The following is a 27,918-nucleotide window of genomic DNA, read 5'->3' on the forward strand; positions in this document are numbered from 1 at the left end:
ATGCATGTATTTATATATACATAATATTTACACACAGTACACACGTTATGTAAACACAAACTTTTATTTTGGATGCAATTAATCGCGATTAATCTTTTGACAGCCCTAACAAAGACATACAATTATATCATAAAAATAAACAATAACTAAACCCTAACTTCACAGGCAAAAGCAAATCGTAGAAAAATGTATAAATTAATAGGAATTAGCCACCTCTAAAAAAACCTTTTTGCTAGTTTTAGCTCGATGTAGTTCATTTTCACGTTCAGCACTATATAGCAAATGCACTTGCACCCATCTGTTTGCCAATGGGCGTGCTAGTCTGAAAACTGTGTTTTCAGGCACATCGCTGGCACATTGCTATTTTAAGGCACCTGAAAATGGTAGCGCCATTGACCAACTAAAACCTGGTCTAAAGTTTTTTTATTTATATTTAAAGGCGGGGTGCATGATTTTTGAAAAATGCTTTGGAAAAGGGAGTCGAGGCGAGTACCAAAAGACACTTGTAGCCAATCAGCAGTAAGGGTCATGTCTGGGTTGCGTATGTGTGGGGCTGGGTCTATCAAAAGAAGGTCCAGACTCTATTGCGTTAGGGGCGTGTCTGTTTAGGTGATTTCAAATGTCAACATTGGCTTTCAGAGATCGTGCACCCTGCCTTTAAAGTCGTCATGAAACGGAAGTATCGATTGCCTAATTTTTCTTGTGGCGACATATATCCAAATATACGGCTTCTGAAATCAAATAAGGCAGGGCTATATTAGAATTTGTCCATCGTGATTGGATTGTTTGAAGTTGGGTCGTGTTGCTAATTGCTAATCGTTGCAATCTTTTTCCGGGCCCTGCCCACCTGCCATACCATATGACCAGAAGTAAAGAGAATTTTTTAAAAACAATTAAGCTCACAGATTTTTAATTTGTAAAAATAACCCACAATATTACAAAACAAATTACAGTTTTTTTATTTTATTTTCATGCCGACTTTAAAGGGTTCGTATAAGTAATAAAGGCAGGTGCACAACAAGTGTATACTCTGCTTAATACACACACAGGGATGCACAAACATGCAAAATATAAAAAAATAAAGGATTACAATGTAAAAGATTATTATTGTGTACATAAAGATAAAAATGGCTACATGACGTAATCAAGTGTTTACCAAAGTGCTATACATACAGTCGAATCAAAGATCATATAACTAAAATACAGTAATAAACAATAAAAAACACTTCATAAAAAATAAAAAGTCATAAATGTAGCACTCATACTGAGTTACCGGTATATGCCATGCTGTACAAAAATGGTTTAATTATGATTTAAAAACAGAAAATGTTTGTGTCTGCCTAATAAACAATGGCAAATCACTCCAAAGTGTTGTGGTCACCACTGCAAAGGCACGGTCACCCCTGCTCTCTACCCTAGCATGAGAGGGGACTAAAAGGACACTGTAAAACAATAAAAAAAATTCTGTAGAAATTAGTGTTACTGGCAGCTGGTTGTAACTTACTGTAGATTTATGTTATTTACTGGCAACAGTTTGTTTAAAGTTAAATGAACATTAAACTTTAACAAGTCTTTATCTTACAGAATAAAACTAAAATAACAGTCTCAAGCAAAGCATTCTGGGAAACAAAATCTGAAGGAAAAAAATGAAAAGGGATTTCTGGTTCCAACAATGCTTTGCTGTTATTTTATAGTTTTATTCTGTATAGACAAAGACTTGTTAATGTTTAATGTTCATTTAACTTTGAACAAACTGTTGCCAGCAAACAACACAAATGTACATCTACAGTAAGTTACTGGGAACCAGCTGCCAGTAACTCTGTAATCTCTACAGAATTTCTTTACAGTGTAGTTGCTCAGTAGACCTAAGTGCTCTGGATGGAGCATATGCTGTACTAGATCTGATAGTGCTATTTATGCTTTTATATTCTGGAAATTTTTGCTTACACCTACAAAGTGGCAATTTTAACATGCTATAATAAATGATCTATATGGCATTTTGAGCTAGAACTTAGAATAATTATAGACAGCAAATAATTATTTAACATATTAGAAAAGTCTTGTGAAATGTCCCCTTTAAATGATATTGCACCTAGATATTTGTCAAAGTCTATGATGGACAAGAAAGACTTAACTTTAGCGAGGCAGTTTCTATGCTGTAAAGTGATTTAAAGCCAGACTGGACGATTTCTTGCAAGGCATGCATATCAAAAAAGGACTGCAATTGAATAAGTACAACTTTTTCCAATATTTTGGAAAGAAATGGAAGTTTTGAGAAGATATAAAATTAGCATGAACCAAAGATTTAAGGTTAGGTTTTTAATCAATGGTTCCACTGTTAGTCATTGCAAGTATCAGAATTACCTATTTGAAGTAATGACGAATGCAAATCCATTTCCTCTCTGGAGAAGCGTTCAGTCTTTGCTCTTGCAAATTCTGCCATCTAAATAGCCATGGCGCAACCTTTTTTTCAAGGGAATGCGAGATGAGGCTTGGATTTGTTTATTGCACTTTAAGCCCAACATACACATGAATCGTTAAGAGAATAGGTACAACCCTTTTAGACCACGCACCAGGCGTGCCGACTGTTTTTTTCCATAGTTAAACTAGTAAAAGTTGATGAGTAAATGATGACAGAATAAAAATGTTGGGGTGAACTATCCATTTAAGTGTCTTTTGGGTGTCAGCATGTACAAAAATAACTAGTAACCTATTTAAAAAGTAAGGTAAGCTATGTTACCCAAATACAATTACTAAACTAAACATGTATATTTTTATTTAAAAATGTATCAAGGACATTCAAAAGTGCCATCCTTTTGCTATGGTAACTGGCTAAATGCTGCTACACAACAACAATAACAACGCAACCTAATTTGGTGAAGTTCAAAGGTCACAATAATGTGCTCTGTATAGCTCACTGATAGAGCATGAGTTTGAACTCAGAGAGCACACAAACTACTAGAAAAATGTTACCTTGTAATGTCAATACCTTGTAAGGCACTGTAAGGCACTGTAAGTCAGTTTGGGTGAAAGCGTCCGCCAAATGCATAAAATGTAAATAATAATCAGCCTAAAGGATGAATCAGTTACAAATGCACCGATAGCTAATTGTCATGGATCAAAACAAAAAATAAAATAAACAGGGATAATTTGGAATTCCTCCAACAGAGTTCCATACTGCTACTATAATTTCTAAATCAATATATTGTTTTATGTGAATGAGTAGGCAGAATGATTTTCACATCATTTTAAAGAAAAAACTTTAGACTACTAGATTCTGTTTAGAAAAGTCTTGTGAAAACATGTTTAGTATGGGTTTTGTGGACCACACATAAACATTTTTCTTTCAAACTCAAATACAAACATGTACATACATGTAGCTCATATAATATTGTAGCCCAGTTTGTGCTGAACGCAGTGTTATGAGACACTTGCCATTAATATGTTTTAAAGCAACTGAAAAAAGACCAAATGTAAGAGCATGTCACAACCTCTGCCAGTGTCCCAAAATGGTCCAGAGGGTTAAAATATGACTGTAAATAATGGGTGGAGTCATGGTGGTAACTATGACATTTCTATGATATTTATGGCAACTGTGAAATTTACAACTTGATTGCACCTTTATGATCAGAACTCAGCCCTCTGCTCACTAACACAGGTCCAAAGGTTCGGCGTTTAATCTGCATGGAAAAAACATTATGTAAAACAGAAAACCATTTTAGAAAACAATTTAGTCTTTTCATTATTATTATTTTTTTTTTTGTACTATTGGCCTCATTGAATTCATTTCAGACATCATCAGGGGGTGTTTGTGTGGGTACATGCTACTTGCTTATATATTTCATTTACAATGCACATTTAAAAATATGAAAGTGAAGCTTTATTCCTTTATCAGAGTTCTTAAGCATGATTAGTCGAATTAGTAATGATGATCCTTATAACTGCTCTTTTCTTTTTGTTTAGGTTTTATGATGTGAAGGGCAGAACTTCTATCATAATGTGATTATGAATATATTGATCAGGGAGCAAAGTCAAAGTATCATAAACTACCGTCATCCACAGGCAGTCGCTTAAGGCCATTTCTTTGAACTGAACACTTGCGGAAACTGACGTGAAAGAAAAGCACAGAAAATCTGGTTGTGTTTCTTAAAAGGCGTACCAATTTGCAACCCACAGGTAAAGATTTTATATTATTTTGGGTATTATAATGCCTTGGCAAATATTTGGCTGTACATTTTATGTTTGTTAAAAAAAGTGTCAAAATTATTTTGGCTTTCTGAAACTGGAAAAAGAAGCTCCTCGCAAAAGTAATTTCTTCTGTAAATGCCATCCCTTTATAGCATACATCAATATATATATATATATTCTTTTTTTCTTCCCCTTTATTATTGTTATTTGATTTCGTTGTTATTTATTAACTTCCCTCTTTCTAGTTGTTTTTTCTTTGGTTTTGTCTTAATGTAAAAAAAGAAAACATGTCTGCAATTTGTAAAATCTGCTGTTGTGTAACAACATTTTGTTTAATAAAAGAGTTTGAACATAAATTATTTTGGCTTAGTCACAGCTCTTAGAAAGTCTTTTCTCTGTATGATATTAATTCATAATTACTTTTTCTTTTGTTCAAATGTTCAGACTGGGTAAGGGAAGAACTCAGTCATGGTGGTTTTAAGAAATGTAAGTAGTTATATATAGTTTGTGACATTTGATCATGTTTATAATAATTCAGTTTTCATTAAAATAATTATTTAATTTGACAAAAAATGTATTTATTCATGTTACGTCATTTAGGGAGATTATGTTTGGGTGGAATGCAGTGATGGAGTCCCAATCGGAGCTGAAGTCCGGCTCACAGATAATGGACAACTTCAGGTCATTGATGATGAAGGAAAGGTAACAGAATCTATTTCATATATATATTTTTTTTGTGTTGCTGATATCATTGAGTGTTGTTGATGTCTATGGTGTAATTTTCAGGAGTACAAAATTAAGAATGACAGTCCTCTGAAGCCCATGCACCCCACCTCGGTGAAGGGTGTGGATGATATGATTCGTCTGGGTGACCTCAATGAGGCTGGGCTGTTACGGAACCTTCTAGTGCGCTACAAAGAGGGAGCTATATATGTGAGTCCTTAAACACCACATTATAAGAACCAGTTTTTATTGAAAATATGTCTTTATCTAAAAGCAGAAAACAAATTGTATGCAATTGCAAAATCCATAAAGGAGTTGAGTAGAACGCTTTCAGGATCAAATTGATTTGTTCACTTTAGTGAGTTGATTCAGCAGATGTTCTTTGCCCTTCCTGTTTAATAGCAAGATTGTTTCCATAGAGACAAACAACAGCTAGTTTGAAGTCTAATGAGAGGATTGTATGTTTTGTGAGAGAAATGTCTCTCTGCCTATTATTGTAGTATTACATCTTCCCTTTAAAGCCCAGCTATTAACTCATAGTTTATTACATTGAGCAACTGCATACTTTAAATCTCATTGTAAATGTGTTATTCTGTCACCTAAAAATACTTTAAGAGGCTAGCATTAAATATATGGCAACATCATAAGGAAGCTTACCTTTTAAACCCTGATGTATGATCTCCATTAAAATAAACAGATCTAAAACATTTGTAACCATGCATTTAGGGTGTTTCCTTTATCCAAACCACATTTGACCCTTACCCATGATTCCACATGACTTACCTGCATTAGATATGTGTAAAATCATAAGGACGCTTAACTTTTTAAACCTTGGTGTACAGTCTTATGTACATTAAAATTAACAGATCTAACGCATTTGTAACCATGCATAGGGTGTTACCTTCCATCCAAACCACCTTTGACCTTTACCCATGATTCCACATGAGTCATGACTGACCTGTTTATGTGTCATTCTGTTTATTATTATGGTTGTTTATTTATGCAGTCATTTATTTAGTTATTAACATGCTGATGCATTGGAATATTAACTATTATCTTCTTTGTGTAACTTAAAATGTAAAAGATAAGATAAGTTAATGTCTTACTGCCAAATAAAAATATCTGTTAATTAAAATAAAAGTAAAAAAAAATTCTCCACTATTGTCTCAAAGCATTTTATGCCTGTCAAACCTCTTGGTTTTGTACCAACGGTTGCTAGTTAATCCTCACTTATTCAATCGCTTTTGTTGTCAGACATTCACAGGGTCCATTCTGGTGGCGGTGAATCCTTACCAGTTGCTGCCTATCTACACTCCAGAGCAGGTGCAGCTGTACACAGACCGCCGGTTGGGTGATCTCCCCCCGCACGTTTTTGCCATTGCAGACAGCTGTTTCTTCAACATGCGCCGGAACCGCAAGGACCAATGCTGCATCATAAGGTTTAACAGTCATTCATACATACGTACATGGCTGAACCTGATCTTAGTCCATGTCAGGATTTAAACTCATTCTTTACCTTTTGAATAACATCTCTGTTCATTTTACTGTAAGTGGCATTATAGTACAAATTACAGTACCTCCACCTAAAGGACAGATTTAAAAATGATCAAACAACACTTGAAAGACCACCGTAATACTGGAAATAACATGAGGTTTATGCTTTTGGCAAATATCCAGTCCAAACCGAGTACAGTATGGTTCAAACTGGGCTTGTATATTTACTAAAAGTCAAACTAGCTCTGTAATGTCAAACATCTGCCATATGTTCTGTTAGTCTTATCTGTTTGACATGATATAAAATGTGTCTGGGTGTTGTGTTTACTAGTGGGGAGTCTGGAGCAGGAAAAACAGAGAGCACCAAACTCATGCTGCAGTTTTTGGCAGCTATAAGTGGTCAGCGCTCATGGATCGAACAGCAGATTCTAGAGGCCAACCCTGTTTTAGAAGGTACAACCCTGTTTTGTTTGTGTGGGCATTTGAAGAAATAAATTGTGTACATACAGAAACTGATAGTAGCGTTTGAGTATTTATGTTGATTCTTATTTGTAGCTTTTGGAAATGCCAAAACCATCCGCAACGACAACTCGAGCCGTTTTGGAAAATACATCGAGATACACTTTACCAAAAATGGAGCGATAGAGGGCGCCCGCATCGAAGAGTACCTGCTTGAGAAATCACGTGTTTGTCGACAGGTAAACTGCTTTGACGTGATCAGAGATTTTGATTTAAAACGACTGGAATATTTTTTATGGGTTTGGTTTTTGATGAAGTGATGTAGACCTGCCTGAACTCCAATAATATAATGTTTGGCACAGGCCCTAGATGAGAGAAACTACCACATCTTTTACTGCATGCTGATGGGGATGCCAGCTGACCAAAAGAAGATCCTGTCTCTGGGAAGTGCTGCAGAATATAACTATCTCACCATGGTATTGATCAATATTGACTATTTCATTTATACATGCACATTTGTTTTGTTAGTCATTTTAGGAGCATATGACCCAAGGTTGGGCATTACCCCAGCATCATTCCAATTCCAGTGTTTGAAAAGAATTAACTGGAAGAGGATTTTACTTCTGCATCTAGTTTACTACCTTCAACTTTTTTTTATTTAAAATTTAAATCAAGGGTGTGTCTCAATCAGCTCCCTTGTTCAGTAGTCAGGGCACTAATCAGGGAGTCGGCCATTTTAAGGGCTGTCTCAATCGCAAAATCCTTCGAGTGCACTGGAACATTCGTTCCCTAAAAATTCCCACAATGCAACGCAAAAACCAGTGAGCATCGATGGTCCTTATGTTCTCTTACCGGAAATCACGTGACAGAACTTTTATGAAGACAAACGTTTGTTTTAGTTTTAAATATAAACACACATTGCTACACAATAAGGGACCACAATTTACTCAATATTTAAAATAATAATATTTATTTAAAATGGTAAAAATATATATATTTAAAATCGAATTAAATTCGTCCAATTGTATGCACTGATATAATGACAGCGTTTTTCACAATGTACTGTTTAAAATTAAGTCAGAGAGATGTTGGTTTTGCCGGTTGTTGATGAGTAAAGCTGTGAATGATCACAACGTGCTTAAGCAGCCACGTGACAGAAAAATAAGTGAACAGTGTCCCAATGTCAAGTGAGCTAGGGTCCTTGCTACACAGTCTCACATAGATGCGTATAAATAGCACGAAGTGTAAAAATCATGCAATACATACGCCAAATTCCACTTTGACGAACATATGATACGCAAATCCTTCCCATTCACTTAAATCTTTTTTTGTCGTTTAATTTATTGGTTTATCAATTTTTGAGATTTCAAAGATTTCAGATTTGCTTAATGAGGTTATTTAATGGTTTCTCCATGTTTTTGTCCATATTTAAGCCATGGTCGCTTGGAGTTGGGGTTAGAGTTGGGGTTTGGGTTAGGATGTCATTTTTATATAACAAAAAGTTGTTCTAACCCTAAACTCAAGCGAAAATGGTAAAAAAAGCAAAAAATATGAGAAACCAATAAATAAAACGACAAAAAAAGATGCACCGTTTAAGTGAATGGGAAGGACTTGTGTATCATATGCACGCCAAAGTGGAATTTGGCATATGTATTGCACGATTTTTACACTTCGTGCTATTTATATGCAACTCCGTGAGACTGGGCTGGTCCTTACCAGTGCCCAAACCTGTGTACACGATATACTGATTCACGAATTCAGGAGCTAGGGAACGAATTGAGACACATTGATAGTCATTCTTAATTTCTTAACAGTCTGAATTGCCCACAGATGGCCTTAAAAAATGTGAACATCATTTTGTGTAACCGTTTCATTAAACGTAGTTATGTTGGATTAGGGTAATTGCACTACTTGTGATGGGCGGGATGACATAAAGGAGTATGCTAACTTCCGTTCAGCAATGAAAATCCTGACATTCACAGAAAATGAAACCTGGGAAATTAACAAGTTGTTGGCGTCTATCCTCCACATGGGAAACGTAGACTTTGAAGGTAAGGAAAAATCATCAGCTAAATACACAGAAACATAAACAAAATGTGGTCACACTTTATTTTACGGCATCACTGTTACAGTGTAATTATACATTTAAATACTAAGTAATAATCATTAACAACATGTACTTACTATAGGGTTGGGGCTAGGATTAGGGTTTGGATTAGGGTTAGTTGCATGTAACTATGCATAATTAACTGTTATTACTAAATAATTACATGTAGCATGTGTAACAAAGACACCTTAAAATAAAGTGTTACCCAAAATGTCTATATAGAGATAAAATGCTTGTTTGAGATTAATTTTTATTTTACGTTTCTAAGAAACCATCACGAACAACACGGAGGCCTGTGATATACTCACCTCTTCTCATTTCAACATTGCTGCACAGTTATTAGAGGTCAAACTTTATGATATTTTTCTTATGAACGAAATATTTTTTAACAAACAAACACAATTAAGCCCATAGGCTTTTTTTGCAGGTAGCCCCAAATGTCCTGGAAACGAGTTTAACGCAGCGTTCTTTGATGACTAACAGAGAGAGTGTGTCTAAGCCTCTTACCTCAGGACAAGCCATGGATGGAAGAGATGCCTTTTTAAAGGTTGTACGATGTAATGTCTGTACGATTGAATGATCTACTATTCACTAACTTAGCATTTCCAAATTCTGTCTATGTGCAGGCCATTTATGGAAGGCTTTTTGTGTGGATTGTGGAGAAAATCAACAGTGCCATTTACAAGCCACCTCCCGATGATCCCAAACATGTTCGACTTTCAATCGGTTTGTTGGACATTTTCGGATTTGAAAACTTTCAAAACAACAGGTTTGTAATTTAAACATCTCAGATTTATCTCACACCTTTCCCTTGAATAAATTACTTTTTTGCATTTACTTACTTTCACATTGTCCTATACTGATTTGACTTACCTTTTAAATGTAGAATGCAAAAGGTGATATTTCGAAAAATGTTAAGTTTAGGTTAAAGAAATGAAGCCGGTTTAGAAGAACGTAACGTGTTCTTTCATCTCTGGTTTTTGCAGTTTTGAACAGCTCTGCATCAACTTTGCCAATGAACAGCTTCAGCAGTTCTTTGTGAAACATGTCTTCAAACTTGAACAGCAGGAATACACCCGTGAAGACATAGTCTGGAAGGTCATTGATTTCAAGGACAACCAACGTACACTTGAAGTGCTGGCCTTGAAGTCTCTCAACGTTCTTTCCCTTATTGATGAAGAGAGTCGCTTCCCCAAGGTTATAAAATGTTTTACAATATAGACTTGCCTTTATAATTTTTATTATAATGAGTATGTGATTATAAATGTCTCTAAACTGCCATCTGTGCAGTTATTCCAATATTCATGTACCATATCTTTAGCTGCTTAAGTGTTTTTACCAGTGTGTGATGTTTGTTTAGGGCACAGACAGCACCATGCTTAACAAGATGAACCAGGTTCATGGGAGAGGTGATATTTATATGTCGCCCAAAAATAATCATGACACAAAATTTGGAATCCTGCATTTCGCTGGAGTTGTCTACTATGATTCCAAAGGTATGAATGAGCTATCAAAATTCACATTTGTCTTGTTTTAAATGGATCTAATGGAAATGTGTCTTTACTTTTGCTACACATGTAGGTTTTCTTGAGAAGAACAGAGATGCTCTGAGTAATGATGTCATCCAGTTGGTGCGCACATCAACAAATAAGCTCCTAAAGCAAATATTCCGCAAAGAGCTCAGCACCGTAGCTGATGAAAAACCGAGTAACGGCCATGTTATCCTAAATCGAAACTCAGTCCGGGTAAGTTAACACTAAATAACTACAAAAATAATTTAAACATAAATCATACATCAGCATTTAGCAGCCGATCATGCCAAACTCGTTTTTTAAACACGTGAGAACGCGAGGCGGACAGCACTATTTGACTGACTTCAGAAAAGAGCATTGTGCGGCATTTTTTTATATTGCAGCTGTCCTGTCAATCAAATATTGCAAACGTGCAGTTCACCTGTGCATTGTGTGAAACCAATCTTGGCCAAACATGTCTGAACCTGTAGCATCTATTTACATATATATCTATGGTCCGAGATGGTGCGAAAGAGTGGAGGTGGGAACTAATTGGCATAGTTATATCTATGTTCCGAGCGTTGCGAGTAAAGCGGGTCGCACACCGGCCGCGCAGCTCAGCGTCGCGCCGCATCTAGGACAACTCAGAGGTATCGTAAAACGGAAGTGCACATTAAAAAGCGCGAGCTTCGTCAGATAGCGTCTACTTCAAAATGCAAAATATACGTTAGCAGCCAATGGTAATTGTTAATGATTTGGGACAAATATGATGTTATTTAATGTTAAACTATGTGAGTGGAGCTCTGTGGCGCGACAGGGATTTGAGCAACTTCCTGAGTCGTAGCTGGGCGGCGCGGACAGGCGCCACCTGTCGGCGCCGGTGTTCGTATACTCATCGAAAGCAATGTGTTCGAGTTTTTTAGAACAACGCTGAGCTGCGCGTCCTGTATGCGGCCCCCTTAAGTAGAAGTGGGGACTAATTTGCATATTCATAAATCTGCATATACTAAATAAGGCAATGGTAGAGTAGTTACATTCAAGCTTTTTTAAAGCATGAAGAAATGTCTGTGACAGGTTAAATGTTTATAAATGCCATTATGATGCTTAAAGATGAGTTTTAACTGAGATTTTTTACTACAGGGAGACTTTAACATGCATAAGTAATACAAAATCAAAATCTGAAATTTCAAAACACGATGTGATGTAAATAAACTTGAAATGTTAAGTTTTTTCCTTGTGTGTCTTAGCATACTCTGCGATTAAAAACATTCATTCATTAATTATCCAGGTTTGCCATGTAGTTATGAGATAATTTGTGACATGAAGTAATAAAAAATGGTTCATGGTGTGGGTTTTGTGAAGGCCTGTCAAGATCTTTCATGCCTTGCACTTCTATCACATGTGTACGGACATTTTGCTGTGTGGTGGATGTAATTAGCCTATTAAAATTATTGTTTTTTTTTTATTGTTGTCCTGCCATCTTGTTTGCCCCGCTCTCAGAAAACTGAAACAAAGAAGCAAGTTCCCACATTAGCTGGTCAGTTTCGACAGTCATTGGACTCATTAATGAAGACCCTAACTGCCTGTCAGCCATTCTTCATTCGCTGTATTAAACCCAATGACTTCAAGAAGCCTATGGTAGGTTTCATAAAATATGTGTTTTCAAATTCTTCTTTACTGAGAGGATTTTAGTTTGTACATGAACATCTTTCTGTCTTAGCTCTTTGACAGGGAGCTGTGCATTCGCCAGCTTCGTTACTCCGGCATGATGGAGACTATCCGCATAAGGAAAGCTGGCTATCCCATCCGCCACACTTTTGAAGAGTTTCTGGATCGCTACCGTGTACTACTGAGGACGAGTGTTTGTGACCCGAAAAATGTGAGAATGCTTTTGAATTATGATTCTTTACTCAGTCTCATGTCTGTCAAAGACTTTTGTTCTTCCCAAAGGACTTGTTTATTTCAAAAACTACTTAAATTTCAACCATTTTCTTACACAAAGTTTGGATACGGTATCAGAAAACTTTTGGGGTCTCCATCCAACTATAATGTATAGAACAATATGAGGTTTAAGTAAAATATGACAGAATTTTCATTTTTAGGTGACTTATCCCCATGTTATGTTACCTAGTTACACTTATATTATACAAATTACCTAGTTATGTAGTTGTATGTGTTGAAAATTCCTTTCATTGGTTAAAGGAAAGCATCAAGAAATGCTGTGAAAACATCTGTGAGAATGCACTGATCGAAGATGACTGGAAGATCGGCAAGACCAAAGTGTTTCTGAAGGTACTGAGGTGAATTTACAGGTAATGCTACAGAATTGTCAAAGAACACCCATTTTAAAATATTCTATGTATTGGTGTCAGGATTACCACGATACATTTTTGGAAATGGCACGGGACAATGCTTTGAACAGGAAGGCACTTCTTATTCAAAAAGTCCTGAGAGGATACAAATACAGGTAAAAGACAAGATGATCTCTGGCACTCTTCTAGAAAATTCATAACACTGGTTTAACCGCCATTTTGTTATGCTGCAGAAAAGGGTTCGTGAAGAGGAGAAGAGCAGCTATGGTCATACAGAAAAACTGGCGTGGATTTCAAGTCAAAAGGCTTTACAGAGTGGTGAGCAGATTGAAGTCATTTCCTGTTAGTCTGAAGAAAAGAGGCCTAACTTTCTTATGATGACTGTACATGTATTGCCTGTCCCAAATTATGCACTTGCTGTAGTCTTGTGGTCTCATGGCTTTTACCTGCATGCACCCGTGAAGTACATAAGACAATAGGGTGTCCCATTTGCAATGCTTTTATTCAAATGGGTGCTTATATGTATAGATTTACAAACATCATTGCTTAAGATTTTGTTTGGAACGGAGCACATCTAGAGTTTCATTTTTCATTCTGCAGGTCCAGTTGGGTTTTGCCCGTCTGCAGGCTCAAGTGCGATCTCGCCAGATGGCCTGGCAGTATAAGCAAAAGAGAAAGGCATCTTTGCTGCTTCAGGCTCAGACCCGTGGCTATCTGAAGAGAAAGGAGTGGAAACGAAAGCGAGAGGCAGTAATCCTACTGCAGGCTTACACGAGGGGAACTTTAGCAAGAAAGGCCGTAAAAAAGTTGCAAAGAGATGTAGGTGTTTGGTTGACCAAATATCATTTAAAATATAATACAACCCTCTTGTTGCTGTATCTTAATCATATATCTTGTTTTGTGCAGGCTTTCCTTTCGCTTCAGGAACGCAGGGCAGAAGAGCTTGCTGTTCTAGACAGACAAAGGAAGTTAGAGGAAGTCCTGCGGCAGAAAAGAGAAAGAGAGGCAGCTGAGAAGTTGGGGGCCATCAATGACCAGGAAATGGTGGATGATATCTTTGGCTTCTTGCCTAGCATGGTTGGAGGACAGGAGGGCCAGGCACCTGTCGGCTTTGAGGTCAGAGATCAAGATTCTCAAAATGTTAACAGTCATTAAAAAAATACTGGTGGTAGCTAGAAACAATGTTGTGTGTTTGCTTAGGATTTGGAGGGAAAACGGACAGTCCTTGAGGAGGTGGACCTGGATGATGCTCCACTGATGGAGATTCCAGAAGAAGACTATGATGATCTGGATGAGTACTCCTTCTCCAAGTTTGCTTCCATGTACTTCCAGGGTGCGGCCACATCTACACATATTCGCCAAAGAATGCGGCAGCCCCTGCTTTACCATGAGGACGAGAATGATGTAGTGGTAAAGCTACTTATTTACTTATTTTTTGCCTTTTATGCACAGAACGGTTTAGGCATTATTATGCTTGCATTCTACGAGGACTGATCAAAACCTATTTCTACGGTTCTTCTCTACAGGCTTCACTAACAGTTTGGTGGATGATTCTGAGATTTATGGGTGATCTTCCTGAACCAAAGATTCAGCAGATTTCTAGAAGTGACCAAGGCTTTGCTGATCGCTCCCTGCAGAAAGATGTGGCCTCCAGACAGGGTAGACGTCTCAGCCATATGGTGGGCGTGGACCAGGTGAGTGGACCTCTGTTTATTATGAAAATACCGCATGATTTACTCACCCGCAAGTAATCCGAGATACATATGTCCATCATCTTTCAGACAAACACATTTCGAGTTATTTTAGTAAATTCTCCAAGCTTATAACGGTAAAAAACAGGGATCAGGGAACAACTTCCAACTTTGAAGTGCATCCATCCTTCATAAAAGTTATCCAAATGGCTCCAATGGGTTTATTAAGGTTTTTGTGGGTAATTGATGTGATTTTGTAAGAAAAATATCCTTATTTTAGAAACTATAATTCTAGCTTCCAGTAACGACAACATGTTGCGATTGCGCAACATACCTATGGCAACCAACACTCAGTACACTAAAACTCTCTCCAATATGGCGCCGTTACTGGAAGCTAGTTATCACAGTTTATAAAGTTTGAAATATTAATATATTTATTACAAAATCACATTGATTACCCACAGTAGACCTTTATTAACCCATTGGAGCCATGTGGATTACCTTTGTTAAGGATGAATACACTTTTTTGGGGTTTAAAGTCAGAAGTTGTTCCCTGATACCTGTTTTCTACCATTATAAAGCCATTAAGGACATTTACTAAAATAAGTCCAAATGTGCTTGTCTGAAAGATGATGGACATATATATCTCGGATTGCTTGAGGGCTATAGTGAATCATGGGGTCATTTTGATATTTGACTGGCGTATCCCTTTAACCTACATTTTTTCTGTCATTGAAAGAAATCTTTTGTATAAATATGCACTGTATATGTTTTGAAAGTTTTGGTCTCATTATTTTCAGAGGATAAGAAATTCAAGAAAAACACAGAACAGCAATGCATCTACTATCCCAGAAGAAGCTATGCGCAGCAGAAGACCTTCAACTTTTGCAGACATTCTGTCTCGAAATAGAAGAGCATCAAATGTTTCAGAAGACCCTGTTAAAAACCGCAAACTCTCTGCTATACCGGAGCAGAAAAACAGAAAAGGCTCGACTTTCACTGATTTAACGTCCCGAACCAGAAGATCCTCCATACCTGCGAAGAATCCACCAATCAGAAGGTCTAGCAGAAAACCATCACTCATTGAAGAAGAGGTGAGATTGGCTTGAAAATTACAAATCTGTAACAGTGTTGTATACATTCATGCTTATTAATTTGTTAAATTAATACATTTTTTTTGAAGTCAGAGGATGGGCCTGAAGTTTTCAAACCAGTGACCGTGCAAACTATTAGCGAAGAAGATGAAATGAATGCAGATGGACTTACTCTGGACCGGCCAATGACATCTCTTGAAAAGCTGCATATCATTGTTGGATATGCTATTGTCAGACGTGACCTCAGGTTGTTATATATTTAAAATTGGGAAATCTTTTTATGAAATCAAATGTTTTTTCTTCCAAGTCCTTACCGCCTCTCATTGTTAGGGATGAAATCTACTGCCAGATCTGTAAGCAGCTCCAGGAGAACCCTAGTCGTGGTAGCTTCTTCCGTGGCTGGATCCTTCTATCCATCTGCTTGGGCATCTTCCCTCCTACTGATCGCTTTATTAAGGTGAACTGTGATGGATTATTCAATTCTTTATCTGGACTCTCCATTGTGTTGTTTTTAATGTCTGCTCTTTTCCTTACAGTACCTGCAAAGTTTTCTTCGATTTGGGCCTGTAGGATATGCCCCATACTGCGCAGAGAGACTGAGGCGAACTGTTGCGAATGGAGTTCGCGGAGAGCCTCCCAGCTGGTTAGAACTCCAGGTGAAGATGCTTAAACTTTACCAATGTGCCAAAGGACCATTAGAAGTCGTCTAATTCATGCTTTTGCTTTCAATAACAGGCCACCAAGTCCAAGAAACACATGGCCATCTCAGTCACTCTAATGGATGGGAGAACCATCAGTCTACCTGTAGATTCTGCATCCACTTCCAAGGAAGTCTGCCAAATTCTTTCACAGAAGATCAACCTTCAGGACATGTTTGGATTCTCACTTTACATGGCTTTATATGACAAAGTATGTGACTTGCCCCAAGATAACAATTATTGCATATTTTAAAGATTTTTGATTCAATTGAAGATCATTGTTGAGCCCTGTATAGGACAGTTTGCTGCTGTCTCTCTCTCTCTAGGTGTGGTCTCTGGGTAGTGGTCGTGAGCATGTGATGGATGCTATCTCTCAGTGTGAACAGGAAGTAAAGAGAAAGGGTGGGCAAGAGCAACATGCCCCCTGGCGTCTCTACTTCCGTAAAGAGATCTTCACACCATGGCATGATTGCAGCAAGGACGTTGTCAGCACAGACCTTATATACAGACAGATCATCAGAGGCCTCCGATATGGAGAGTACCTGTGTGAGAAGGTATATTTGAGACAATTTATGTTGGAAATGTAATTATTAAGATTATGAGGTAACGAGAATTAGTATTACAGCAAATTTGCAGAGCCATAAACATGAATTTATACTATTATACTTTAATTTAAAGATAAAGAATTCACAGTAATCTTTTTGTCTTTTTTAAATATTTTGTATATTTGGTTATGTTTAGATTGAAGCTTTCTCAACATTAAAGTGGAAGAAATCCAAATAAGTTCATATTAATTGTTAGGTCTACATAAGTGCATGTACATAACTGAGAAAAATAAATGTCATTCTGTCAGGAGGAAGACTATGTTGCGCTTGCAGCAAAGCACTTTTATGTGGAGTATGGCTCAAACAGCAGTATGGAGAAAGCTGAGTCTGTTGTTCGGGAGTGCATTAACTCCAAACTACTGGAGGCAAAGTCAGAAGACAAGTGGGTCCAAATGGTCAGCACAGCACATGCCCAGGTAGAGATGCGTCTGTTAGTGCTTATGTTTATTCAAATTAAAAGTCAAAACTTGGCTGAAAGTTAAAACGTTCATTTTTTTCAACAAGGGTCCATATATAAACTCCCGTACCAAGACTGCCAACGTCAAGGCAGAGGTGGTTGACTATTCTCGTCAAAAGTGGCCTATGTTCTTCTCCAAGTTTTTCGAGGCGGTCAGGTTATCTGGTATGAAATTCTAAGCTGATTATTAATCACATTGATGCTAATTCCGGGATTACAATAACCAAAGTGATATTCATTTAACATTCTGGTCCTGCCCTACCCAAGAACAAGTTCATCATCGCTATAAACTCAACGGGAATTACATTCTTAGATGAACGGGAGAAAAATCTTCTCGTGCTGTCCTACCCTGAGATCACTGGGGTCAACACTGTTAGGTTTGTTAGTGAGCTTGTATCGTGTTGTCTACTTTAATAGTTAAATATTCTCAGATTTTATATTAGTTTAACCAACCTATCTGAGTTCTGTCTGTCTTCCAGAGACAGGAAGTCTTTGTGTTTTCTAACCCTGAAAGGAGACTTCACCCTAAATGCAATCATGGCTGTTGACATCTCTGAGCTGGTAGCCATGCTCCTAACAGGCCTCATAGAACGTTCACATTATGCCGTGACCCTACAGGAGGTTAACAGACCAGGTCAGTGAAAACAAAATAAGCTTTTATACAAGCAAATAAAGCATATTTTTAACCTTAATGTTAGGTCTAATGAAAATTGGTTTGGATTTTCTTCAAGATGATCGAACATTTCTCAGCTTTAAGAAGGCAGAGCTCATTCTTCTTATTAAAGATGATGAGTTTTCTGCTGAGCGTGGCTGGTTGAAGGGTAAGAATGAACGAACCGGAGAAATTGGTGCAGTTCCTGTGGACGCCGTTTTGATTCTTCCCACTCTAACAAAGCCGACCAATGAAGTCCTGGTGAGAAGTTTGATATGTGTTACACCTTGCTTATTGTACTGCTTTAAAAAGTAGACCTGTGAAGATCACCATTGTTCACTTGTTCATTGTTCATTTTTTCTTTTTAGAGCCTGATCAGCTTGTCCCCTGATCAAAGAAAGACCATCATAGATAACAGTTTTAAGGGAACCTTAACTGAGAGAGTGGCTCCTGCAACCCTTAAAGAGTTCGCCTTTGAATATTTCAGGTGCCTTTCTATAACTATACTAGTCATTTTGCTTCTACATGGTAGTGGACTAAGATGATACAACATATCACACTAACTAAATACTTTTTAAAAGAAAAACATGAATGACCTGCATGATGTTTCCAGGCAACCCGCCAAAGATGTGAATAGACAGGTGATGACTAAAAATGCAGGCCCTGAGAGGCTATGGGCAAACTCCAGAGAGCCCATCAGACAACCCCTGCTAAAGAGACTGGTGGGAAATCCAGACTTAAGCCCTCAAGCCTGCCAGGCCTTCACTGCTATCCTTTACCACATTTTTATATACTTTTATAAACTACATTAAAATACTAGTAAATGTTTACATTGTAATCATTTACTAGAAAAGCTAAAATATTTATAATATCTGTTATGTATGTTATACAGTACATTGTCACATTAAATACATTATGTATTGTACTGAAAATATGTCTAAAAATCATCCAAAGACCCTATAAATATTTATATCGCTTTTTTTAACCGTTGCATTGTTTCAAATCAGCTTTACATGAAATATGACTATGCAGCTATACAATTCTGGAAAACAGTGCTTCCTTGACTGATATGGCGTGCACCTATTCTCAAATATATGGGTGACTACCCCACCAGACAGATCCAGACCCCTCTGGAACTCACAGATCAGATCTTTGGCCCACCTACACAGAATGAAGCACTCAGAGATGAGATCTACTGCCAGATCATGAAACAAATGACAAGCAATAACAACCGGTTAGTAGTATTGTTCGAATGCAGGGGATACAAAAGTCTGACACCACTAGGGATAAAACTACAATTATTTCATTTTCACAAGCGTGAACGCATAACTCAAGCTTTTCTCGAGTGATAAGTTAACGCTCTTTAACATTAATGAGAGCATACAATCAAGCCAGCAGAGCATAACAAAGCTTGATCCCAGGGTTGCCAGATTTGCATAAAAATCTGCCAAATGGCCATTCAAAGCTAAACGGAAAACCGTGAGAAAACTCAAATACTTGGCAATAACGAAAGGTCCTGGCAGATCGCAAGCCAGAAAAAATGCGCACACAGGAAAACCCACTACATAAAAATTACTTTATACTTTGTGACCTTTTTATAAATGTAAGTTATTTCACATTTTACAGTGTAGTGAAGTAAAGAGCATGATATTTGTCTTTCAAATATAGTGAAGTTAAAGTCACAAGAAAATTATATTAAAGTACAGATACTCAAAAAGTGTACTTAAGCAATTCGAGTTAATTTACTTTTTTCCACCTCTGTTTTTAAAGTGCACCTATGTCATTGCTAAAATAGCATTATTTTGTTTATTTGGTATATTATACAATGTGTTTGCGTGGTTTGTGGTTAAAAAAACACATTATTTTCCACATACCGTACATTTTTGTAGCTTCAGATATCCTGCCTTCTTCAAACGCATTGATTTTGTACAAAACTCATCAATTTGAAAAGCGCTGTGTCCCTGATTGGCCAGCTAATCCAACGCTGTCTAACGAGAATTCGTACATATATGTTAGGGATAGTCCACGGCTAGCCATGCATTGAAGGATTTTAATGCTCGATGTAGAGGCGAAGAACCACCCAACACAAGCAGTTTCCTCTACGTCGTGCATTAAAATAATTTAATGCATGGCTAGCCATGGATTATCCCGCTTATACCACAGTTATTTGCAAAGTTAAAGCTGTAACTGATGTTTAAAGTAATTTTTTAACAGACGGGTTAAAATTACGGTTATTTTCTTAAGTTACGGCTCGTTATTTCTAAGCACTCCGTCCCCTTTAAATAAAGTAGAGCCATCAGATTGCTTTTATTTGAATTAATTATAACATTTATTTAAATTCATTATTAGAGACAGAGAACTGAGAGAGAGAGAGAGAGAGAGAGAGAGAGTTTATAGTAGCGGATTAATTTCGAACTGTAATCAAACTGACTGGAACTACCTGTGCATTAAACAGTTTTAATGCACACCTTCCAGCCAATCAGAATCAAGTATTTAAACAGCCCGTGGTATAATACGAGTTGGCTAATTCATATTAATTAATACGACCACATTCGTAAGTTTTTGTACGATTTGCCGTGACCCCTGTGACATTGGGGTTAGGTGCGGGGTTGGGTTTCGTTGTTTGTTTCTTTCATGAGAATCGTACGTTTTTGCACGATTAATTTGGTATTTTATTAGCCAAATACCTCTGACTTTAGCTGGAAATATGACGCTCCATACCAATGCAATGCTAACAGGAGTTAACTTACAGGCTGTGAGTCAAAGCAGGAGGAATTATGATAATGTCGGTCTTGTCCACGTCAACAGGCCCAGGAAGTAAACAAAGTTACAAAAGGGCTAACATAATGTCACAAGTTGGGTTATGCAGTTTGAATTTTACAGTATTTAAAAAAAAATTATATCATAAGATTTTTTTATATACATTTTAAATCCTAAAATGCCCTTTATATTTAAAATAAAAGCGCTTGTACATTCAAACTAATTTATAAAGAGCCATTCATGCTGAGATGTGACCTTTGTATAAAGATATGTCAAAACAATTTCATAAGATTTCTGTATAGTCTTCCTTGTGGGATTTTAGTTGCGCCAAAGTCAGCTTGGCCTTTATAGCGTTGAGAGGGAACTTCATGACCTTTAGCTCCATTAATATTCATTTTTCTTTTTTTATCTTACCTTGACTATTCATTGTTTCTAAATTAAGTTTGAAGTATAGATTACAGTGGTGTTTTATAACGTAAATGGCATTTTATATTACCTAACCACATTTCCTGATGACGTGTAATCATTTTCAGCTTTGCCCTTTGATGGTACATTTTAAAATGTTTTTTCTTAATCAGGTACAGTGTAGAGCAAGGCTGGCAGCTGCTGTGGCTATGCTGTGGTCTCTTCCCGCCCAGTAACTCTCTGATGAAACATGCCCAACGGTTCATTGAGACGCGCAAAAGAGAGCCACTGGCCACTGACTGCCTCCAGAGAATGCAGGCGTCACGGAGGTACAATTGCCACTTATTGTGCATTAAGCCTTGTAGTAAACTATTGTGTTATCCAAAGTGCATTATTATTGGGTAGAAGAACAAGCTAAAAAGTTTTAAACAGATAAATATTACACTTCATATCATGTGAGTTTAGTAGAATCACTAAAGGTTTATGTTTACTGCACTACTGGGGCAATACCCTTTAAAAAAATCCTAATATGAACCAGCTACAGATACGTTGACATTTGGTGCTTATTTTTAGTACCAAAATGTACCTCTGATGTACTAAAATTACCTCTTTTGGTATACTTTTTAAAAGGGTACCGCCCCAGTGACAGCTAGGGACCATTTTCTTCTGACAGCGTATGCAAATCATCTCTCAGAAAATGTGTTATGTTCCTGAATGTACAAATTATGCTGTAAAGCCTGTGACAGCACGAACCTCTTATTAATGCGGTTCTACTGTACATCAGTTAATAGCACAGTAAAGGTTTATTGTTTTAGTTATTTCCTTCTTTAAAAAAAACACTATATGCCTATTAGCCCAGCATGCTAGCATTTCCAGACTCAAGCATACACCAGGAAAGTGTCAGGGGGGATTGGTGGACAGTACACAATTGAACTGTTCTGAGACATTTGGGAAACACTGCTATAGACGTCTTGTTGAGCTGATTTCAAGCGCTGGTCTTACAGATGAGCAAAACTAACTTCATTATAAATTGGCATGTTTTTTGCTTTAGAATGGATCCCAGGAAGCTTCCACCTCACCAAGTAGAGGTAGATGCTATTCAGCAGAACAGCACCCAGATCTTTCACAAAATCTTCTTCCCTAATGACACTCAAGAGGTAACACAACAAACATTAAAAACTAGTTGTCACCCTGTCTGTGAATTCTCAAAAAAGTCTCATAATCCAACTTAGAGATAAAGATCATCAAAGTTTGATTTTACTTACTGATTTTATTTAAATTTCAATCTTTGACTTGAACTTAGTCAATATTAAAGAAAGAAATTAAGGGTATTTTTCACAAAAGGGTTTTACCTGATGTAGGATGGTTTATGTAGAAAACAGTAACACACACAAAAACGAATTTAACTGAACTTTCACAGGCAGGGTCACACACATCAACACATCACTGAATCTTTAAAGGGGACATATCACAAAAAAACTGATTTTTTCCATGTTTAAGTGCTATAATTGGGTCCCCAGTGCTTCTATCAACCTAGAAAATGTGAAAAATCAACACAGTAACTTAGTTTTGGTAAACCATTCTCTGCAAGCATATGAAAAAATCGGTCATTGAAATTTGGTTCTCCCTGTGATGTCAGAAGGGGATAATCCCCATAATCTGCACTATCCAACCACTGCACTGCCATTTAGTGCAGAAATCAACTAATTTGCATTTTAAAGGACACACCCAAACATTTTTTATCAAACCTACAAAGGGGCTGTTTGCACTTGGCATTAAGATGTGTTTTTATCGATCGGATCACAAGTGGACGAGAGAAACAAATCACGTTTACACCTGGTATTTAAATCCGTCTCTTTTGTCCACTTTCGACCGCTTCTGTCCTGAATACTGTGAGGGCGTGGTCTGTGAAACTGGGCGAGTCTCTCCGCTGTCATTTTAACGCGAGCGGGAGTAATGAGTTTATATGGACGTGAACTAATATTATGTCGGAGTCCACTGCTTGTTTAGCAAGTAAACATGCTGCATAGTGTTTTCTACATGTATATGTTAGAGCTTTCTCTGAGTTTTCAGCGCATTTGATGAAATTTCACACGCTTTCAAAACAAAACTACGGAGATCAGCCACTTTATTTTTATCAATGAAAGGCTAAAAGTAGTGCTGTTCACCGTATGTTCGCGCCAGAAGTCAGAAAAGACGTAAACTTTGTTTTCAGTACCTCAGATTAAATAAATGGGCGGAGAGAAGGCGGTCGCGTGTGGCTGTTCGAACACATTCAACCACATGTGCATTTACAGTACAAAAGCAATCCGATCGAAAGGGTTTTCGACTACCTCTGAATGTGGTTAAAAGTGGTCGAAAGTGGACGCGTTCAAACGTTTTGAACACAGTTTACACCTGGCATTAACGTCGTCCATTTGTGATCCGATCGATGAAAACGCATGTTAATGCCAAGTGTAAACAGCCTCAAAGTGTCAACGGATCACGGATCACATCAGCAACGAGCAACTGAGAAAGACAAGCAAGATCAAGGATGCCGTCAATCAGGCCGAACAGGCCAAGAAGTGCTGGGCCGGACAAGTGACACGGGCGGTGACCGAATGGCTGCCACTCGACATCAAAAGAAGGCTCGGCCGCCCCGCAACCCGATGGCGGGACTCACTCAGCCAAGACATTGGCAGAGACTGGATGGGTCTGGCCAGAGACCGAAAAGCCTGGAGGAGTTGTTGTGGCCTGCGTCGAAAGACTGAAATATAGGCCGATTGAAAGATAATAAATGATCTATATGGTATTTTGAGCTAAAACTTCACATGCATACTCTGTGGACACCAAAGATTTATTTTACATCTTAAAGTCTTGTGAAATGTCCCCTTTAAACTTCATACAATACAATCTTCAAAACAAAATGTCACCAATGTTAGTCATGCATTATCCCATTTGGACAGATTTTTGAGGTAGCGACCAACACCAGGATAAAAGATCTGGTCCAGGCCATTGCCAAGAAACTTGTGTTGGTTTCAGCAGATGGTTTCAGCCTCTTTGTGAAAACTCCAGATAAGGTTTGTAACAACTCTACAGTTATGTTAAACCAACAGAAAAGTTAGTAACAAAATCTAAGTTATGGGTTATTTTCAACGTTTGGTCAAAAAGGGATGAGCCCAACCCCAGAATGCTGGGTTGTTTTAACCCATTGTTGGGTCAAAAATAAACATTTTCTGGATTAATTTAACCCAAAAGTTGAGTTGAAAATAACCCAGCACTTTTAGAGGGCTCATTCAAACTTCTTGGGTGGAACTAACAGTGAAAACCCCCTAAATGTTTTGGTTGCTTTGGCCCTGCCAGCAGGCTCATGTCATGTTTCATTGTTAATTAACTGCTGCATTGTTCTCAAAATTTCTTCATTTCAGGTTTTGGGTTTAAATGAAACTGACTACTTCTTTGACAGTCTGAGACAGATTACCGACTGGTCCAAAAAAGCAAAGAGAGTGAATCAAAGTGAGTGTACTCCAGTTTAGGTGCTACAATGTTTTAAAATAAAATCCAAAGTAGTGTTTGAGCAGATCACTGATTTCACTGATCCTCTTCTATTTGGTAGGTGGTCCAGTGAACATGTCTTACATGGTGTTCTTTATGAGAAAACTATGGTTAAATGTTGTTCCTGGACGAGATGTGGAGGCTGATCTCATCTTTCATTACCCACAGGTAATGTATGATTTGACTTCTTGGTATTTTTTTGCAAAACCTAGCCTTAACAGGTCTAAAATGTTGTGTTTACATTCTCAAATTATTTAGGAGTTGCCCAAGTACCTGAGAGGTTATCATCATTGCACTAAAGAAGACATGGTGCATCTTGGTGCTCTGCTTTTCAGAGCTAGGGTGGGCAATGATAAAACTCAATTTCCCATGATTCCAAAGATGCTGAAGGAACTGGTGCCCAATGACCAACTTAAAGCCATGTCATCCGACGAATGGAAGAAGGTCAGTTCTAAAAAAAAATGCTCTTTTAAGCCTTATTGTGTATTTCACTAAGAGTTTATACTTAATGCATAAATGTCTAAGCGATATTGCTCTCCTAAAGTGTTTCTCGTTTTCAAATGTCCATTAACAGAACATTATTGCTGAATACAACAAGCAAGCAGACATGACAGCGGAACAGGCCATGGTTGGCTTTTTAAAGATTATCTATAAATGGCCCACATTTGGCTGTGCCTTTTTTGAAGTTAAAGTAAGGACATATAACTCCGCTACAAACAGACATGTGCTGATATTACTTGAAAACCTGTGTGTAAAATATGGCATGAATTTTACAGCAAACATCGGAGCCTATTTTCCCTGACATTGTGAGGATTGCCATCAGCAAACAGGGTGTCACAATTATCCACCCTAAAACAAAGGTATTCGATAAATAATAATTCATTTTTTCTAAATTTTTGTCATGTCAGATTGTGAAATAAGCTTGATTACAAAATTACATTGTATCACGAATCATACCTTTGTCTGTAGTGATTTTGTTAGGATCTATTTTCTTACTATCTCATGTCCTTGACTTTTTAAGGACATTCTGGCAGTGCATCCATATAACAAGATAGCAAATTGGTGCAGTGGAAGCACATACTTCCACATGACTGTTGGAAACCTTGTCAAAGGGAACAAAATTTTGTGTGAAACATCTCTGGTAAGTTTTACAAATGCTGTAGATTAAATAATATTAGAATTAGATCTAATTTTTAAATCTAAATCTCTTTTTTCTGTCAGAAAAAAAGATACAAAAGCTTTCACTGCTTTTGTACCTTTATCTCAGAGTGTATTAGGACTATAAGTGATAAACATGCTTTTTGCTATATTTTCTGCAGCTCAGAATATTATATTCTCAACTTAAATGTTTATATATTAAATTCAGTGTACTGTACTTGCATTTATTTTTACTTTCATTTTTAAGGTCTATAAAATGGATGACCTGCTGACCTCCTATGTCAACATGTACATTTATACCGAGAGGAAAGAGACAAGAAGAAATCAATATTTTGACTAAACAAAGTCATTCTTTTAAAAAGAGCACACTAACACATATGATAAAAAACATTGCAGCCAAAATAGGAGATACCTATTAGAAAAAGTGTTAGAGGTACAAATATGGCTTTGAACTGCTATGAATCTTTTTCACTGTAATGTGTTTTGATCTGCAAGATATACTGACCAGTACACCTGCATTAGTACACTACACATATTGTCTCTTTAAGATGCATAAATATATATATATTGTTGCCAAAGACTAATTTCAGCTTGCTTGCTGGTTAAGGGATATTTGATGCTAATAATGAATCAGTCATCAGTCAAGATGTTTTCTTTTTTTGAGTTCTTAAGTAAAATTGTCAAATAAATAACTAGGCATAACTTGCAGCATTGTAAAATTAAATTATTACAGAATGCAGGTGTCTCGATGCTGTTTTTTTTTAAAAGTTTAAGTTATTACACTGCATAACAATGCACCCATCCTGGCATGAGGTGCTGGAAAACGGAGATACCACAAACTTGCAAAAAATAATACAAAATAAAAATAAATTACATTTACATTTATTTGTTAGACACTTTTATCGAAAGAGACTTACAAGGTACATTTTATCCGTATGTGTGCTCCCTACACTGTCAGAAAAAATATGTTAAAAAAGTGGTCCAAAGCTGTCACTGGGGCAGTTCCCTTTTAAAAAAGGCTAATAACTGGTTACAGATATATATACATTTGGTACCAATATGTACCTTTGAGGGACTATTATGCACTCATTGGTAGCAATTTGTACCTCTGAGGTACTAATATGAAGTCTGTAGGTGCAAAGGTACTTTTAGAAAGGGTACCAACCAGGGGTGCGTTCCACTCCAGTTTTAGACACGCACTCACAAACTTCCTTAAACACTTCCCCTCGGGGGAATCCCTGTCGCCATTTTGAAGTGCGTTCCACTTCGCCAAGTGGACGAGGGAAGTTTGTATGGACAGACCCTCGCTCCCTCGATTTTGACCGAGGGAGCGAGTCTGCTTCTTATGTACACTTCATGCAGCTCCATATCCCACAATGCACCATTGTGACGTGACTTCAGCAACTCTCGCTTTGCACAGTTCAAATGATGGAGTGGGTGGTCTCCACTTTCCATGTGATCAAGGGCTTAGGGCGATCCATTTGAAACTACTTCAAGTGTTTCAGCAGTAGTGGGCACTCGTACAACGTAAGCAATGACATATTAAAAAGTGAATTTGTTGGCTTTTTGATCGCACCCCATGTGGCTGGCTGCAGTAAAAGTCATAAACCCCACCCGCTCCATGCAAACTAACGGGACTCGACCCCAAAGAAAATTATTAACACTTCCAATAACATTTTCCGAAATATGGTTTTGGTCTTTTAAGGTAGTTGTTTTCACGCTGATATATGTTAAATTATTCATTTTTCTGATCAGTTTAATTTTAGCTAGTAATTTGATGCTATAGAAACAGGGCGTGTCGTTATGATTGGCGTGGTTGAATTGGGCGGCTCCGCCTCTGGTTCTACGGACGATTCCTTCTGCGCATGCCCTGGCTCCAAACTGACGTTTTTGCGTAACATGGCAGTGCTTTTTTGATATTTTTGGCTTCAATTCATTACAATGGAAGGAAGCAGCGTTGCGTCATCCATCTTTGTTTACAGTCTACCACCCCATTGACAGCTAGGGACTATATGTTGACCATTTTTTCTGACAGTGTATAAACCGAACCCATTACCTTTGCACTGCTAC

General features: G+C 37.4%; 1 protein-coding gene across 1 annotated transcript; it reads left to right on the plus strand.

Moving 5' to 3' along the window:
* Positions 1-4,044: 4,044 nt before the first annotated feature.
* Positions 4,045-27,379, plus strand: myo7ba (myosin VIIBa). Its single transcript, XM_073870152.1, has 48 exons — positions 4,045-4,176; positions 4,633-4,674; positions 4,789-4,890; positions 4,975-5,121; positions 6,166-6,350; positions 6,737-6,858; positions 6,961-7,103; positions 7,227-7,340; positions 8,762-8,915; positions 9,240-9,316; positions 9,399-9,518; positions 9,598-9,740; positions 9,958-10,168; positions 10,332-10,467; positions 10,553-10,716; positions 11,983-12,120; positions 12,203-12,361; positions 12,685-12,774; positions 12,855-12,949; positions 13,028-13,112; positions 13,395-13,613; positions 13,701-13,910; positions 13,995-14,204; positions 14,321-14,488; positions 15,286-15,579; positions 15,669-15,826; positions 15,910-16,036; positions 16,116-16,235; positions 16,315-16,488; positions 16,604-16,831; positions 17,131-17,298; positions 17,387-17,500; positions 17,586-17,716; positions 17,819-17,973; positions 18,071-18,252; positions 18,360-18,478; positions 18,605-18,759; positions 19,072-19,225; positions 21,330-21,485; positions 22,208-22,313; positions 24,102-24,215; positions 24,564-24,651; positions 24,752-24,858; positions 24,949-25,134; positions 25,265-25,381; positions 25,467-25,550; positions 25,712-25,831; positions 26,096-27,379. The coding sequence occupies exons 2-48, from the start codon at positions 4,657-4,659 to the stop codon at positions 26,186-26,188; spliced, it is 6,660 nt and encodes a 2,219-aa protein (XP_073726253.1). The 5' UTR covers positions 4,045-4,176; positions 4,633-4,656; the 3' UTR covers positions 26,189-27,379.
* The last annotated feature ends 539 nt before the right edge of the window (positions 27,380-27,918 follow it).

This window comes from Misgurnus anguillicaudatus, chromosome 8 (genome assembly GCF_027580225.2).
Source record: "Misgurnus anguillicaudatus chromosome 8, ASM2758022v2, whole genome shotgun sequence".
NCBI classification, from domain to species: domain Eukaryota; kingdom Metazoa; phylum Chordata; class Actinopteri; order Cypriniformes; family Cobitidae; genus Misgurnus; species Misgurnus anguillicaudatus.